At 45.6% G+C, this 16,072-nt stretch overlaps 1 protein-coding gene across 3 annotated transcripts in view; it reads left to right on the plus strand.

The window, feature by feature from the left end:
- GATAD2B (GATA zinc finger domain containing 2B) overlaps positions 1–16,072 on the plus strand; it is a 74,632-nt gene that overhangs the window by 24,097 nt on the left and 34,463 nt on the right. For 2 of the 3 annotated variants that reach the window (XR_005591120.1, XM_039513560.1), the window contains exon 2: positions 232–331. The exons of the other annotated variant lie outside the window; for it this stretch is intronic. Coding sequence is in view for 1 of the 2 variants with exons in the window: in XM_039513560.1 (XP_039369494.1) it covers positions 330–331 (2 nt within the window). In the remaining variant the exon portion in view is untranslated. The remainder of the gene's footprint in view (positions 1–231; positions 332–16,072) is intronic. 3 annotated transcript variants of the gene reach the window in all.

The following is a 16,072-nucleotide window of genomic DNA, read 5'->3' on the forward strand; positions in this document are numbered from 1 at the left end:
CAAACACATGGCAGCAAAATTATAGAATGTTCTGAGCTTCCACACATCTGGACGGTTGCAGTTTTGGGTTCTAGCTGGGGTGGGAGTATGTTAACTGCTGTACGGTTCCTACACTCCGTTGCAGTTATGGGCATTTTGTTCTGTGAGACAGTGAATTGATTTAGAAGTTGTAATTTTATCTTACTGACCACAACAATTTTTTTGCATTCATTTTTTTAATTTGCTTTCTAGATACATTGTACTGCACAGACCCCGAATTTGTGTTGGAGAGATGAGAATTAAGTATGCACATTAATGAATAGAGCTGTCGTAATGTTACCGTTTCCTCTATGTGAGTACTTACATTTGCTCTGATCATTCAGATCTAAAGAACTGGTTTGTAAGGGAAAACAGTGGAACTGTTTAGTGAGTTTGCGCTGAAATGACTATAAGAATTTATGGTCTGCTGCAATCTAGAGACAGCTCCCTGATTCTGTTGAGAACTAGCATTACGGTTTGTCTTTTTAAATGTTTATCTTTTTTTACTCTTGCACAATCTAAATTAAATTATGAATAAAAACCTAATTTAAATCTCTAATTTATGAATGACTCTTCTCACTTTCAGCATTTGGAATATTTAAGAATATTTCTTTGCTTGCAATTTTTTCTTTGTCAAGGAGGATTTAGGATTGTGTTGCTTTTTAAAAAAAGATGCATTTTCTGTTCATGATAAAACCTACGTGATAGGCCTACTTTCCCTCCTTAGCTGCATAAAATATCCCCCATCCACAAATACCCAATCACACCATAGTATTTCTTTGCAAGTTACACACTAAGGTGAATTGAGTGTAATATTCCTTGACAACTTACAAGCCGAAGTATCAGGATTCGAAGAGCAGCATGTTTTTATTTGTTAGTGTTTGGTACCGGTGTTCTTGCAGATCTCTCTTCTGACTGCCTAGCCGTTAAGTCATAATTACCTTTTTAGCTTGTTATCCTTTTTATAGTATTGTATGGAAATGCTCATCTTGGGAGCCAGCCATTTTGTATGTGCTGTGTTGAAATGCATTTTACGACATAGATGTTGGTTTGTATTCAGCATAGATGGAAGTTAAGACATTGTAGCATTGCATATGTCAGGATCCTTTGAGTCATTAGACAAATGATTTAATCGTACGCTGCCGGTTAGTTGCCCCAGCAGGTTCAGAATGAGAAGCCAAAATCTGTGTAAAACCTTTAGTTTACATAAAGGCTTTTTGTGTAAGGGTGAAACTGGAGTCTTTAGCATGTCTGAATTTAAAGTGGCTCTTGGGTAGCATGAGTGGAGAGTCTTAAGGTAAGCAGGACCTTTTTTTTGTTAGTGTATAAAGAATTTTCAGTACCAGTAAACAATAGAAGACTGATTTAATATTTTCTTTTGTCCAAAAGAAGTATTTATTTTAAAATACATTAATTAGGATCTAGCAGGGTTTCTTTTTTGAAATTCTAGATACCAAGATGGTGGAAATTGGCTTTTTGGATTGACTCCTCTGTTTAAAATCAGTTGGATTTGCAGAAGTAAGAAGCCTTCAGCATTTTTAATTTGCCTGTAGCTTTAATGTGCATTGAGGTGATTAGGTTGAATGCTTAGTCCTAGTTTTCTTTCTGTGAAGATGTGATGGATAGTGTGGGGATGTCATGTGTTTCTTTAAATGGGACCTATATGTAACTTAATTCGCATGCTGCCAGACCAAGAAGCTGTTAGTGTTAGATATTGTATACATCTGAGTAGGCTCACATTTTTTATCCCCAAACCTTGTGGATTATAAACTTGTTTTTGTAAACAATCTTGTTTGCTTTCTTGAATTGACACAGCTTCAACTATTCTTGATTTCTGTTTGAAGAATCTGTTTTCTTGTGGTGTGTATGTATGTATGTACATATTGCTTCTACTGTCTTCTTCTGGTCTCTGAGGTTTAATCCATTTGTCTGTGGAGTTCCTGCTGGTGAGTTGAGGTAAGGTCCTGTATGCTTTAGTAAGAGGTCTAGTTTAAGGTGCACCACAGCATAAAAGATGGGAATCAATGGAAAGACATTGTTACAGGATTGCAAGTTCTCCCCGGGGGTCGTGGAGAAGGTTACATAGACCTGTGTGAGAATAATGCTCTACCAGTTTTTTAAACTGACTTTCATTAGTTTGATCCTGTGTTCTAGGGAGCATGGGTCTGGTGCAGTAGTGCGGGTGGAGAAACAGTTTGGGTTGGGTTGCCTAGAGGAGTTGAGATTTGAGGTGGGTGGGAGAATGGTTTTACTCTAAATTTCAATCAGTCTGAGTGTGGCTTGCATGAAGGCTGGATTTAGCTAACTGGAACCCTTGTGACTGGGCCACTCTGTTTGCGGTGCCCTGTGGATTGGATGGCTTCTCTTCTTCCCTGGTCCTATTTTTCACATGGTGGTGGGAATTGTCCCATTGTTTCCTGAGGCTTCCTGTGCAGGGACATGGTCAGTTTGTCATGTAGGTGTATTTGTTTGCCTTCCACATGGAAAGAAGAGAACACAAGCTAATCTTCTTGCCTCTCAGCTAGCATTAAGGAGGCTTCTGAATGTCCATCAGTTATTGTAGATGGCAGTCTAGTTCTGTTCTTGCTTCTCTTTATTGGTGGCAATGGTATTTGTCTTTTTACCACAACTTCCTACTCTGAAAAGTTGTCAGCATTTTCAAAGAACTATACAGACTTATTCCCATTTTGAGTATTACTTTGCTGCTTTTAGCACAGTCCTTTCCCTTATTGTAGTTCATTTAGAATCTTTTCTAACATCCTTGTGTCCTGAGGGATCTCACTTTACAAATGTGGCTACACAGAAGAATCTCAATGGCTGCCATAGGGTCTGCCAGTGTTTAAAGCAGGGTGGCTCTGGTATGGAGCAACTGACAGGATCTGAGATTACTGGCCTTCAAGGCAAGTGGCCTGTGTCCCCATATGCCAAGAATCAGTTCACTTGCAGTGAGATGCAACCACCTCCCTAGGTAGATGGCCTGTAGAGTGGCCTGTGTCACAGGATGGTGTCAAGAACACCAGGGCAGCCTCTCCCTCTCCAACCCCACCCCTTCCTGCAGAGTAGTTAACTTAATTCCTTTCTGTAGGCAAAAGGAGGAGAGGTGTTAGATGAGTTACAAATAGTCAGATACATTTTACAAAAGATCTAGATCAGTGGTTCTCAAACTTTTTTGTACTAGTGACCCCTTTTACATAGCAAGCCTCTGAGTGCGACCCCCCCCCTTATGAATTAAACACACTTTTTAATATATTTAACACCATTGTAAATGCTGATGGCAAAGCGGGGTTTGTGGTGGAGGCTGACAGCTCGCAGCCCCCCATGTAATAACCTCGCAATCCCCCTCAGGGGTCCTGACCCCCAGTTTGAGAACCCCTGTTCTAGATCATGGAAGGTGCAAAGAAAGCTCTTGGGTCAACATGGTGCGTGCAGAGTGGAGATGACTGGGGGAAAAGTTTAGACCAGCAGGGAGATGGGAGTAGAGTGAGGCAAGGTCTTTGGTATTGAGGGGAACAGGTCCATGGAGAGTCCGTGTAAAGGAGGCAGGCTCTTGGGAATTGGATCTTGAAATGAATAGGGAGCCAGTGAGCTGTTTGAGATGGAGGCTGATGTGCTGTTGCTTCCCTGTATGTTTAAGCTGGTGCCTGGTAACATCTTGCATTTCAATTGCCTTGTCCTCCGGTCCCAGACTTCCCTAGTATACAAGTTTAGTGAGAGGGGAAAGGAAGGTGCAGATGAATCAGAGTTGAGGTCTGTAGAGAGATGAAATGTTTGGTACCAAGGTTGTAGATAGCTGAAACAACCTAACTGCTTCTAAGGTCTCCTCTGCTAAATCCCCTCGCAGCAACTTGGTTATTCTTCCTTGAAAACATTGGAGGGCAGAGATGGTCCTGCTTAGACTCAGACCTGTTTCAAACAGGAGGCCTAGACTCGCTGAGCCTTTCACCAGCAGCTGGATGGGAGCCTTAAGTGACTGCTCTTGGCTTGTCCCCTGCAGTGGGTTTCAGTGGACACAATCAAATGCATTTAATTATTGGTTTAAATTGTGTAATATTTTGATGAATCTCTTGAACTGGAGAAGGGTTGTGAGATTCACTCAGTCCTCTGATTCGAGCTGGCAGGGCCAACATGCCCTTTCATTTACCAGTCCAGACTCTTTCTATATGGGCAAGGCAAGGTTTAAAAGGAAGAAAAAGCAAAATGGTCTTGAGCCAGTCAGCAGCTGCTGAGTCAGCAAGGTTCAACTTGGGAAAACCCCTACGGAGCCCAACACAAAAAGAGCAGCTATCTGGCACATGTGCAGCATCCTCCACAGATGCACAATGGGCTTCCCTGGATGCCCTGGGTATGGTCAGTCTTGGCACAGTGAACCATGCCACACCTGAATGTGTTAAGGTGGCATGGGAGCCCAAAGCCTGGTAGCCATTTGTCCAGCCTGGTGATGCTGGAGTTCGTGGTAATGGCAGCAGCTCTCTCCCATTCTGTCTGCCACAGTGAGCTGGATGGTGAGCATGCAGCACTGCCCAGGTAGGATTTCTCTTGCACAGGTGGTGGTGGGGTGCATCTCAGATATCCCTGATCAATGGCAAGTGTGGCATTTAAGAACGTAAGAACGGCCATACTGGGTCAGATCAAGGGCCCATCCAGCCCAGCATCCTGTCTGCTGACAGTGGCCAATGCCAGGTGCCCCAGAGGGAGTGAACCTAACAGGCAATGATCAAGTGATCTCTCTCCTTGCTTTACCTTGGCAATCCGTTTACTGGCTGCATTCTGACGCTAGATCGGGGTAGGCAACCTATGGCACAGGTGCCAAAGTCGGCATGCAAGCTGATTTTCAGTGACACTCACACTGCCTGGGTCCTGGCCACCAGTCCGGGGGGCTCTGCATTTTAATTTAATTTTAAATGAAGCTTCCTAAACATTTTAAAAGCCTTATTTACTTTACATACAACAATAGTTTAGTTATATATTATAGACTTATAGAAAGACCTTCTAAAAACGTTAAAATGTATTACCGGCACACGGAACCTTAAATTAGAGTGAATAAATGAAGACTCAGCCCAGCACTTCTGAAAGGTTGCCGACCCCGCGCTAGACGATAAGTGGAGGAATATTGGCTAGGACTGGAACTATACGAGTTTTGTTGGTTTCAGTGTGCCTGTGATAATTCTCACGGTATGATCAAGCTTAGTGTCTACTAGTGTAACGTGAGCAGAGTTAAATCAAACTTAGGGCACAATATTCTCCAAATGAGTAGCAGAGAATGAGCCCCAAACTACATAGTGTTTGTGCATTGGCTCCCCAGGTGGACCCTACCGGCTCGTTCAGGAGACAGTTTCTGCTCCTGACTATTCAAGCTACTTTAGTGCGATAGTATTTGTATGTGAGCTTGCAATCTAGGGTGACCCATAAATACACTGGCTTTTAACATCCTTTTGAATCCAGACTGATGAACTGTAGTTCGTTATGTGAGTGGTGGACAGCAGCCCCAGTTAAACCACGTCCCATGTATTGCTTCCAGGGCCTGGATGGCCACGTTGTCAGTAGTCACAGCAGCACGTCTGCTGCTTGGAGAACTGAGACTTTTAAATGGAAGGATGGGGAAGGAAAAAAGCAAAAGAAAAGGAAGTTTTGCATGTGAAACTCTCCTCGCGCCCCCCCTCCCCCTGTGCTCAATAACAGGACAAGTGTGCAGCAGTGCACAGACACTGTGGACCAACTACCAAGGCGGTGGCAGAGGGGCAGGCATGCTGGGTGAGTTGTACCTCTTTTGATTTTATGAAAGATGAGCAGCTCCATGAGCAACAGGAGCTGGGGCCAGTTTTGATGTGTGTTCCTTTCTTCTTCACTGGTATTGTCATGCTTCCTTCTCGGGGGCAAGAGCCCAGGGAGTGCACCTACTATTCAGGTGCTGTCAGCTGTGCCTCCCTGGCAGCTCCCTTCATAATAGCTTCTGGTGCAGCTGGAGCAAAGATGACTAAGGAAAGTGGACACTGCTTGTTCTCAGGTGAGAGAGGGGGCGGTAGCGAGAGGCCTTGTGTTGCTGAAGACTAACTTGGCCAGGGAAATTTTCCTTTAAGAAATGCCAGACTGGATCTGTTGAACAGTCTATCTAGCCTAATATGTATACTATAATACTTAACTATAGTACAAATGCCCTGTCCTGTTTTAATCCTGCCAATGATTTCTTGGGGCAAGGAGTTCCAGTGTCTGAGGAAAATATTCCCTCTTAACAGCTTTGAATTTGCCACCTTTCAGTTTACTTGAATGTCCACTTGTTCTTCCTATCTCATCTCAGGGTGAATAGGAGGTCTTGATTTATCTTTAGACCATTTTTTTGCCCTTACCACATCTCCTCAGTAAAACAAACATCCCGCCTCTGCAGTCTCCGTCGGAGATTTTTTTCATGCCTCTAATCATTCTCACTGCGATAGAGATGTGGAATCTTTGAGCCAAAGAAGATAGAGGCATCTGTTTAGTTAGAAATGTAATTCTTGCTGCTTTAGACCCGAAGACTCACGTGAGAGCCTCTATGCATGTGGAGGAAGGGACCAAGAAAGCTATGCCCCCCATTCACCAGGTTAGTAGAGCAGTTCCAAGTTATTTGTCTGGGCATTATCGCAAGTCATGGACCTGGGCCTCATTGTGCTAGGTGGAGATATACAAACATGGAACAAAAAGGTGGTTCCTGCCCCCGGGAGCTTACAGTCTTAGTGTGGTTGGAGATGAAGGCAACAGTGAGACAGTACTGGTCAGCAGGATGGGCAGTGGCCATGGCGCACTAGCTGTCTAACCATTACCAATTCTGTTGTAGGCATTGTGGCAAAGGAGAGTTTAAGGAGGGCAGTGAGGTACCGTTGTGACGGGTTGAGTGAGGGGCAGCATGGGCGTAAGCACAAAGGTGCTTGTTTAAAGTTGAAGAACTAGGCAGTAAGGTCTGGCATTGTTGACAGAGCGGAGGCAGGAGTCAGAATCTCAGTAGCATATAAGATGATAGGTACTATGGCGATTGGCTGTGAAGGACCTTGAAAGTTAAGAAGTTGTTTGGTTCAGTGGAGTAGGGAGAGCCAGTGGAGTGACACAGAGTTGGGTGACAGTGGCCAAAGTGAGGAGAAAAGAAAATATCTGTAGCAATATTTTGAATGGGGGCAAGAATGGATTTGTCAAGGCAGAGAAGAGGTGCTGCAGGAGTCAAGACATAACTGAGATCTGGGATGAGAGCTCTTGCGGGATGGAGAGGAAAGGCTGGATCTTTGAGGTGTTGTGCAGGAAGAATCATGTACGTATGTTAAAGAATTACTTACTAATACATGTCTTACCCTTTTACACTTGGCAGTTGTCACAGGACTGATGACTTCCCCAAGGCACACAGTGTGTTGCTGGCAGACCTGTGACTAGAGCCCAGGTTCCCAGTCCTGTGCTTTAACTAGAATGCCAGATAATCTGCAGTATCTACAGACACATAGCAGGCTCTTGTTAGCAAACTTGCTTTGCCATCCCATGTCCCTCAGCTTTCCAAGCTGTTAGGCCTTCCAGTATTTGATTCAGCATCAAGGGAATCTCATCCACGTATACTGAGCAGAGGCATCCTGTGTCAGTATGGCATTGATGTTCTCAGTGATAACCCTCATCTGTCATATCAAGAAGGTCCTGCAGGGTAGGAACAGCCTTTGATTTATCTATGACACAGGTTGTTAATTTAATCCATGGTTGGTATACAACCAGGGTTCTTGTTGAATGTGGGGTAATGATAGCGTCCTTCAAAAGGTGATTCCCAGGGCATCGTGTAGAATGAAACCCTGCGGAATGTGATAGCTTTCCAAATGTAAGAACCAGACAAACTTTCTGGCTCAATTGGGATTGAAGGGCAGTCCTGAAGTCAACTGACTTGCTTTCTTTTATGTGGAGGAGAGTGGTGTTCAAAGCACCACAGAGGAAAGACTCTTCTGAGTTTAATGACAAGTGTGGGAGAGTGTAGTTTTAATGGTAATGTAAAGAAGACGAAGATGGGATATAAGTGTATAAAACAATAAATTGTAGGCAGAAAGTAGTGAGACCTTTTTTCTTGTCTCATAAATTATCAAAACACATGAACAAGGGGACATTCAATGGATTATAAAAGATGGCAAATTAAAAATGGATAAAAGGAACTAAAAATGCATAATTAGACTATGGAACTCATTGCCCCAGGAAGGTGTTAAGGCCCAGAACTTGACCGGACTCAAAAGGGAATTGGACATTTATATGGCTATCAAGAATACCCAGAATTCATTTTTAAAAAAAAAGGCGAGAGAGATTAACCCTTTGGCTTAAATCCTGAGGTGTTTTTCTAGCTAATAGGGAAGCAAAAGATTGTCCCACATCTGCTTACTGCAGAGCTCTTCTGCGTTCCTCTGAAGCCTCCGGTGCTAGCTAGTGTTGGAGATGGGATACTGGACTACGTGAGTCTCAAATCTGATCTCCACTGCAATTTCTTTGTTCTTAATAGCAGGGGACTGGCAGTGGGGACTTCTTGGTTCTCTTCTGTTACTAATTTGTGACCCAAGAAGCTTACATCTCTGGCCTCAATTACACAGATGGATTATCGAGGACTAGACAAAGTTTAGGTCACTTGACCACGCTATGCCTCAGCTTTCCTATCTGTATAAGAGGAGTAAGGCTTGCCTACCTCTGTAAAATGCTTTGAGATTGCTAGATCAAAAGTGCCAAAAAAGCATTCCATATTTTTGCAGTGGCACCAGATCAGGTATTGAAGGATAATGCAGCTGAAGCATCTCTGATGGGTGCTGCTTCTTCACCGGGGAGATGCTTTTCTTAGTCTTCTGGACCTTTTTTCAAAAACATCATTTTTAGATGCTTTCCCCATGGCATAGTCAGTATGGGAAGATACCAGCAAAATTGTTCCTTTTGCCTTGCTTCAGGTAGGGGATGGGGCAACAGAATTGGTCTAGTCCTCGATAATCCATCTGTGTAATTGAGGCCAGAGATCTGGCTGGTAAAAGGAAGACTTAAACTTTGGGGATGTGTTAGCCAGCATTACTGGTGCCTGCTTGCTGTCATTGCTACTGTAGCTGCTGCTTGTGTGTAGACTGGAGGCCTTGTAGAAACAGAACCGTGTAAAGTTTAGGTCTGGAAACATCTGTTTTTGCTTCTGTGGCACTTGGATGTTGTAGCCTTAGCAGCAGGTTCCAAACTACCATCCCTATTATTTCTGCAAGGGAGACAGTGCTACTCACGTTCCATCCATCTGGGTCAGCTCTGAGGGTACAGAACATAGAATTATTGTAGCTACAACTGTGCTGCTGCCCCTGGATACCCCAGCCTGGAGCATTCTTCCCTGTTGTTGAGTGATGGTTAAAGTTCTATCATCTCCTTACTAGGAGAATCTGTTTAAACAAAGGCCTTGCTTTTTTTTCTCATAGGACTCCTCTTTGTATTTGTGGGTTCTGTGGCGTTAGGCATGTAGGATGGCACGTAGGACGAAGGGGCAATGGTGTTAACAAACTTGCTTTGGCATTGCTGAGTGTCAATCCAAGAGCTGTAACCCATCAGCCTGGAGTAATGGAAGTTCTGCTTTTTGGATGAAGGATGTAGCTGCTCCAGCACAGAAAGATGTTTTGTGACACTGAAAGATGGGGGCCATGGAGCCATTGGAGGAAAACAGTCTCAATACACAGCTGTGTACCTTGGCCCCTCTGTTTTAGCTTTACTGAATAGTTTCAGTTGTAATTGAGTTTTTGTTGATCTACTGACTCTGTTTCTGAGGCTTATCAATTCAACCTCGGAACAGCACTTGTTCCACTCCCACGTACGGCCTGTGTGTGCACATGTCTCATAGAATCAGTCCAGCATTAGCAGCTCTGGTCCACTATCCATCCCTTGATTGTCAAAATTAACCACTCATATGTAGCTTTTCCAATAATCTTTCTTGTTTCGTTGCTTAATCTGTGCAGCGCAAGAATGCCATGGAAATGAGAAGTTGGGTCATACTGTTCCTTCAGTGTCTGGGAATGGAAAACCTGCATTTCTAGTACCAGAGAAGTGAAACAGCCCAAAGCTAAAAAGACCTGTGAAGGAGCAAGTTAGAGCGAAAGTTCTGCCTTGCCAGTGACTGCCCTGAACTTCAGCTAAATGATGTGAGCCTGGTAATGGGTTTGCTCCTTGACTGTCTCTGCATTAGGCTGCAACAGACTCACTTTACTCCAAGTGTTATATCCTTGGGGCAGCCGGTGTAGGAAGCAATCACTTGAGGCCAGAGAGCAGGCAGCTAACCAAAACCTCCATTTTATTTACAGAGACAGAGAGCTCACTCAGCCGGTTGAAACCGGCTGAGCTATCCCTTAATAGTCTAACTCAGTTGCCATAGTAACAAAACCCATGACAACCAAATACACAACACCAAGCTTTGTTTCTAGCACAGCTCATCCTTCCCTTTCTTCATCTGTAAATCTTGTGGCTGTGGCTGCATGTTTTTCTTGAACTGAAATACAGAACAATGCAATACTTGGTGTAGCATTTCTTATCTACACTGTACCCCAGTGCACATTAGAGTGAACTAATTTAGAGATGAATAGTAGCCGAGACAGGGAGAGACATTAAGGATCTGTCTACACAGGGATAAACCTGTGGCTGGCCCAGGTCAATGGATTCAGGCTCATGGGGTTTGGGCTTCGTGGCTGAAAAATTGCTGTGTAGATATTCAGACCCTCCTGCAATGGGGGAGGGTCCCAGAGATCAGGCTCCAGTCTGAGTCCGAATGTCTACACAGCAATTTTTAGCCCCTCAACCCGAGTCCCATGAGTCTGTCAGCTGACCTGGGCCAGTCAGTCATGCTGCAGGGCTTTTATCCCAAGAGGCCCAGTCAAGGGGGACAGAATGGGTGCAGCTGGGGAGTCAACAAGGCAGAGATGCTGCAAAACTGTTCAGGATGTCAGGAGATGCACAGGAGAAGGCTCTTGCACTCATTGCTGAGAAACTAGGGAGGGGCTTAGTGAGCAGGCTGATTTTAGGTGAGGGTAAAGGGTGTGGGATGGGGGGGAGTAGAAAAGGAGGGGTTGGAATAAGTCCGGGAAGGTCCTAGCAGCAGCAGTGTTTGGCACATGAGGCACTCTGGGGAGCTGGAGCATGAAGCTGTATTGGAGAAGGGAGCTGCAGTAACTGGGGGCAGTGGGAATCTCTGGTCTCTGCATCTTGGTTGGGTCTATGAATTTGTTCCTTTGTCAGGAAGTTACTGACGTAGGTGGAGAACAAGGGTGGTGAGGATCTTTCTGCATGTCCCCAGCTTCACCTTACAGGAATCTGAGCAAAAAGAAAGTTTGTACTATAGCCTTTGGAGAAAAACCAACCTGGTGTGGAGGCAGCATGCCTGGCCCCAGGTCACATACTGTCCAGCTGAGAAGCTGCCTTGACTCTCCAGAGTGGGGTTCAACACCCCCCCCCCCCAAAGAAAGATGACTAACGAGGAGTAGAAGAGAAGGAAATGGGTAGTTGGGAAGAGAAAGGAATAGGCTCCAACCAATGAGGGAAGTTTTCTCCTATATATCCAAGTATTTACTATGTCTCTAGACTTTCTCTTGTAGGACTGCATGGTGTGGGGGTGTAACAGGGGTGTCCTTTCTGCTGCTCTTCTGAACTCCTTCTCCCTGGGGGTCTGTTAACTCCTAAGTGTTGGTTCTAAACTCTGACACCAGCATTTTTGTGATCCAGTCAGTAAAGCTTGCTCACCTACAGAGATACAGTTGGAGATAATTACAGTCTCTATCAAGTCTGAAACAAAACATGTTTTATAGCTCTTTTGTTTTCCCTTAGGGGACTTCGCCACCATTTGAGGATTTTGTTTCTTTTCTTTTCTTTTTTTTTTTTTTTTCCGGTGAGTTTCTGTAGGGAAGTGAAATGGAGAATCTGCTTCCTTGGATGTGCAGAATTGCTGGGAGTGATTTACAGGGGAATTGCTGTGTTAGGTAGCAGGAGAAAATTCTGAATCATCTGCTTTGTATTATCTTTTGATTAAGCTGTGTTGTAAAGCCCATCATATCTTGGCTTTCAGGTGTGACCCTGAAATGAAGTATATTGTTTAATGCACTTGAATGATAAGATTCAGAGTGTTTGTTTATGTATCTATCCATCTTAAAGTAATCCTATTGCTGGCCAACTTTTTAACTGCCAAAGCCTCAAATGCCTTCCTCTGATAGATAAGTCTATATCAGGGTAAAGTTAGGAGTAAAAAAAAGTATGCTTTTGTTTGGCGTTTCCTTCCAGATTACTAGTATAAAGGTAACCCTTAACCAGTGTGTGCTCTGCTTCACTCTCAAAGCTGAGTCCAATTAGAAGTGTTTCTAGTTTTTTTAACTACTTTTTACTTGGGTTACTCTTGACACAAAACTGGGAAGCATTTTGCAAGTTCATGACTGTCTGACCTTCAGATTTACTTGAATATTAATAGTTTCTTCTTCCTTCTAAGTTAGATGAAAAAATACTTCGCTACTCCCAGGGTGCCTTTTTCCCGGCAGTTAAGGAAGAGGGGAGGGTATTTTGGAAATTCATATAAATCCTGATAAAGCTGCAGTTTCTCCCCTCATCAACCCTCTATTCTCTTCCTTCCCCCACGCTTGCCTTTGCAACTGAGTTATTAACACTGAAGGGCTCCAGTCAGTAAAATGTCTGAAGCCTGATTTAATTTGTATTGAATCTGGCTCAAAGTGCATGTTGATTTACCAAGCCAGTAACGTCTCCTGTCAAGAGGATTAAAATGTTACGCTATCTGCTTATGGCGATTGTGGGTTTGGTTTCTTGTTCTAGCAAAGAGGGGATTTGTAAAGAATCGGCAGCATTTTAGGACTCTTTGCCCTCAGATGGGTTGTGGCAGGGAGAGTCAGGATGTTATCCGTAATAGGCTAACTTCAGCTTTTCTCCTTCAGCAAGTGGACTACTTTATGCAAACGATATTATAGTCAATATCCAGCTGATTATTAGCCAGAGTGGTTTTGGAATTGGAGCATTTTTAGTTTTCATGGCCCAGAGCAAAATGTCCCACTTCTGGTGGTATTTTATTTTCAGGGTGCCAGGGCAGCTGAATTTCTGCCTCCACCTTGTCAAAATCAACCCCCTTACTTCTTCGTCAAGGGCCTCTGTGCATTCCCACCAATGGGATTCAGCACCTCTAGCGCTGAGTTGTGGGGCTGTATAGAAAAGCCGTGTCCACTAGGGGGTGTGGTAGCGATCGCCTGGGCTCCATGTGTGTAAGTGCTAAGACAGGCTACACTCCAGACCAAGAGTCACAGCCTGGTCTCCAGACTCTCCCAAGTCTGCGTACGTCTTTACAATTTCAGAGACAGCCCCCCACAGTTCAGCACCACCAGAGCACCCAGCCTCAGATGCAATACCGGCATTTTCTAAAATGGCTCCTATAAAAAGATGTGTCCATGGATCCTGGTCCTGTATTGCATTCAAGGGGTCCTGGGAGACAAGGTGGATGAGGTAGTATCTTTTCTAGGACCAGCTCCTGCTGCTGAGAGAGGCAAGCTTTGAGCTATGTGGAGCTATTCTTCAGCTCTTGGGAACGTCCTCAGTATCACAGAGAAATGCAATGTGGAAAAGATTCTTTAACATCAGTAAACACATTCTAAGAAACCATTCAAGGTAAAGTGGTCCATTAACACCTCTGCCATAATCCCTAAACTAATCTGTGAAATCCTCATTTTCTTCAGGTCAGGACAAGCACTAATTGACCTGTTTGAGTCCAGACAGGATGCCAAGTGCCATCAGTACTTCAGGGCTCACAGGGACAGAAAAGCACTGTCAGGCACATTCCTGCAGGACTGGAGCAGTCCTCTCCTTTACACCTTCCCTCGATCCACAGAGTCATAAGGAAAATCAGCCAAGTGGAGCCAGTATGGCCCTGATATCTCTGGTACACAGACTTCCAGCTGTCGAGAGAGCTGCAGGTTTGTCTTCCACTCCTTCCAGGCTTCCTTTCGCAGCAACAAGGAAGTATTCACCCCAACGCAAAACACGCATCAGCTGACTGCAGGAAGAATAATCTGCTGATCACTGTGGAGGCTGATTTTGCTTAGGGTTAGGGTCAAGCTGGTACTGTTACAATCCAGGAAAACTCTGCCCTCCAGATTGCAATGGACATGGTTTGTGTTAGAAGCGGACTAAAGGGTTAACCCTGTTATGGGCAAGTATCCCTGGGGTTTTAGAATATCTACTGTACTAGAAATCAGAAAGTTAGCAGTGACTTCCTTCAGGGTTCATGTAGCAGTTCTCTGCTCATCACAGTGTGATCAGAGAAACCTATATTCTCTCATTCCTCAGTTTCATTTTTCCTTAAGAGAATGTTGAATGCCTATTCCCTGTGAGAGAGGCTCCCCCTGCCTGGGACTTGAATCTAGTCTTCACCAAGCCCCTGGCTTAGGCATCTTCGAATAAGCAATGTTCTAATAGCTGTTAGCTCTTCTAGGAGGGTGTGAGCTTGCTGCCCAGTGGTAGGGAGATAAAATTGTCAAAAGGCCTCACACTAATTTTATGCCTGAGGTTGTCTCCGATTTTTCACCTGTCACGATGCATCTCCCTCTCTGTTTTCTTCCCCAGACCTCAAGCTCATCCAGGGGAGTTGCATTTGTAATCATTGGAGGTTAAAAGAGCCTTGTGTTAGGAGAGACTAAATCCTTTTGAAGATCTAACTGTTTGCAGTATATGGGGGAGATGTAGGGGGAATCAGTTAAAAGTAGACTTTCTTTCCCACTGTAGCAAGAGATGTGTTGAACATGCTGCTACTTACCCAGGAAGCCAGTGCTCGGGGGAGGGGGCTAAGGCATATTCTGCTAAGGCAGAGGTGGGCAAACTATGGGCTGGGGGCCACATCTGGCCCTCCAGATGTTTTAATCTGGCCCTTGAGCTCCCGCCGGGAAGTGGGGTTTGGGGCTTGCCCTGCTCCGGCGCGCTAGCCGGGGAGCAGGGTCAGGGTCTTACTCCACTCCGCACAGCTCTCGGAAGCAGTGGCACATCCTCCCCCCCCCCGCCCCACCAGCTCCTATGCATAGTGGTAGCCAGGGTGCTCCACATGCTGCCCCCACCACAAGTGCTGCCCCCCGCAGCTCCCATTGGCCAGGAACTGCAGCCAATGGGAGCTGCAGAGGCAGCACCTGTGGTGGGGGCAGTGTGCAGAGCTGCCTGGCTGCACCTCCACATAGGAGCCGGAGGGGGGACATGCCGCTGTTTCTGGGAGCTGCTTGAGGTAAGCACCACCCGGAGCCTGCCCCTCTGACTCCCTCCCGTGCCCCAAACCCTGCCCCAACCCTGATCCCCGTCCCAGCCCTGAGCACCCTCCTGCATCCCCAACCCCTCATCCCTAGCCCCACCCCAGAGCCAACAGCCCCAGCTGGAGCTCCCCTGCACCCCAACCCCCAATTTGGTGAGCATTCATGGCCTGCCAGACAATTTCCATACCCAGATGTTGCCCTGGGGCCAGAAAGTTTGCCTACCCCTATGCTAAGGCCACGGCAGCTTCTCTGGCCTGTTTAAGGCAGATTCCCCTGGTAAAGATTTACAAAGCAGCAAGTGGAGTCCAGGTCATGCTCTCATTAAGCACCACTCATTGGACTTGCCATCCTGTTCTGATTCTGTCTTTTGTTAGAGCGATGCCTAGAACTCTGCATCCGAGGACCACACGGGCAGATACTGCCTGCTAATCTTCCATTAGTGGGTATTCACACAGGCCTTTGAAGAGAGGTTAGTTACTAACATGGGCAGCGGGTGGAGCCCCACTTTGGGGAGGCTAGCCCCCGGCCCCATCCCTTCCTCCTTTGTCCATCATCCCCCCTGCAACCAGAGACCCAAGCACCCAGCCTAGGCCGGAGGAGCCCCAGGCTGTCTGGAAGCCTGAGTACCCCCCTCAGCCGCAGCCCCAAGCTCCCTGCAGCCCCGTGAGCCACAAGCTGCCCTCCCTTCCCCTGCCTGGAGGAGCCCCAGGCCAGTTGTGCCTCCCCTTCCCAGGTTTCAAGCTGCCCAGGGTGAAAGTGTCTCACTGGTGCGAAGAAGCTTTTGATAGGCCCCG

Source organism: Mauremys reevesii, linkage group 24, assembly GCF_016161935.1.
Source record: "Mauremys reevesii isolate NIE-2019 linkage group 24, ASM1616193v1, whole genome shotgun sequence".
NCBI lineage: Eukaryota > Metazoa > Chordata > Testudines > Geoemydidae > Mauremys > Mauremys reevesii.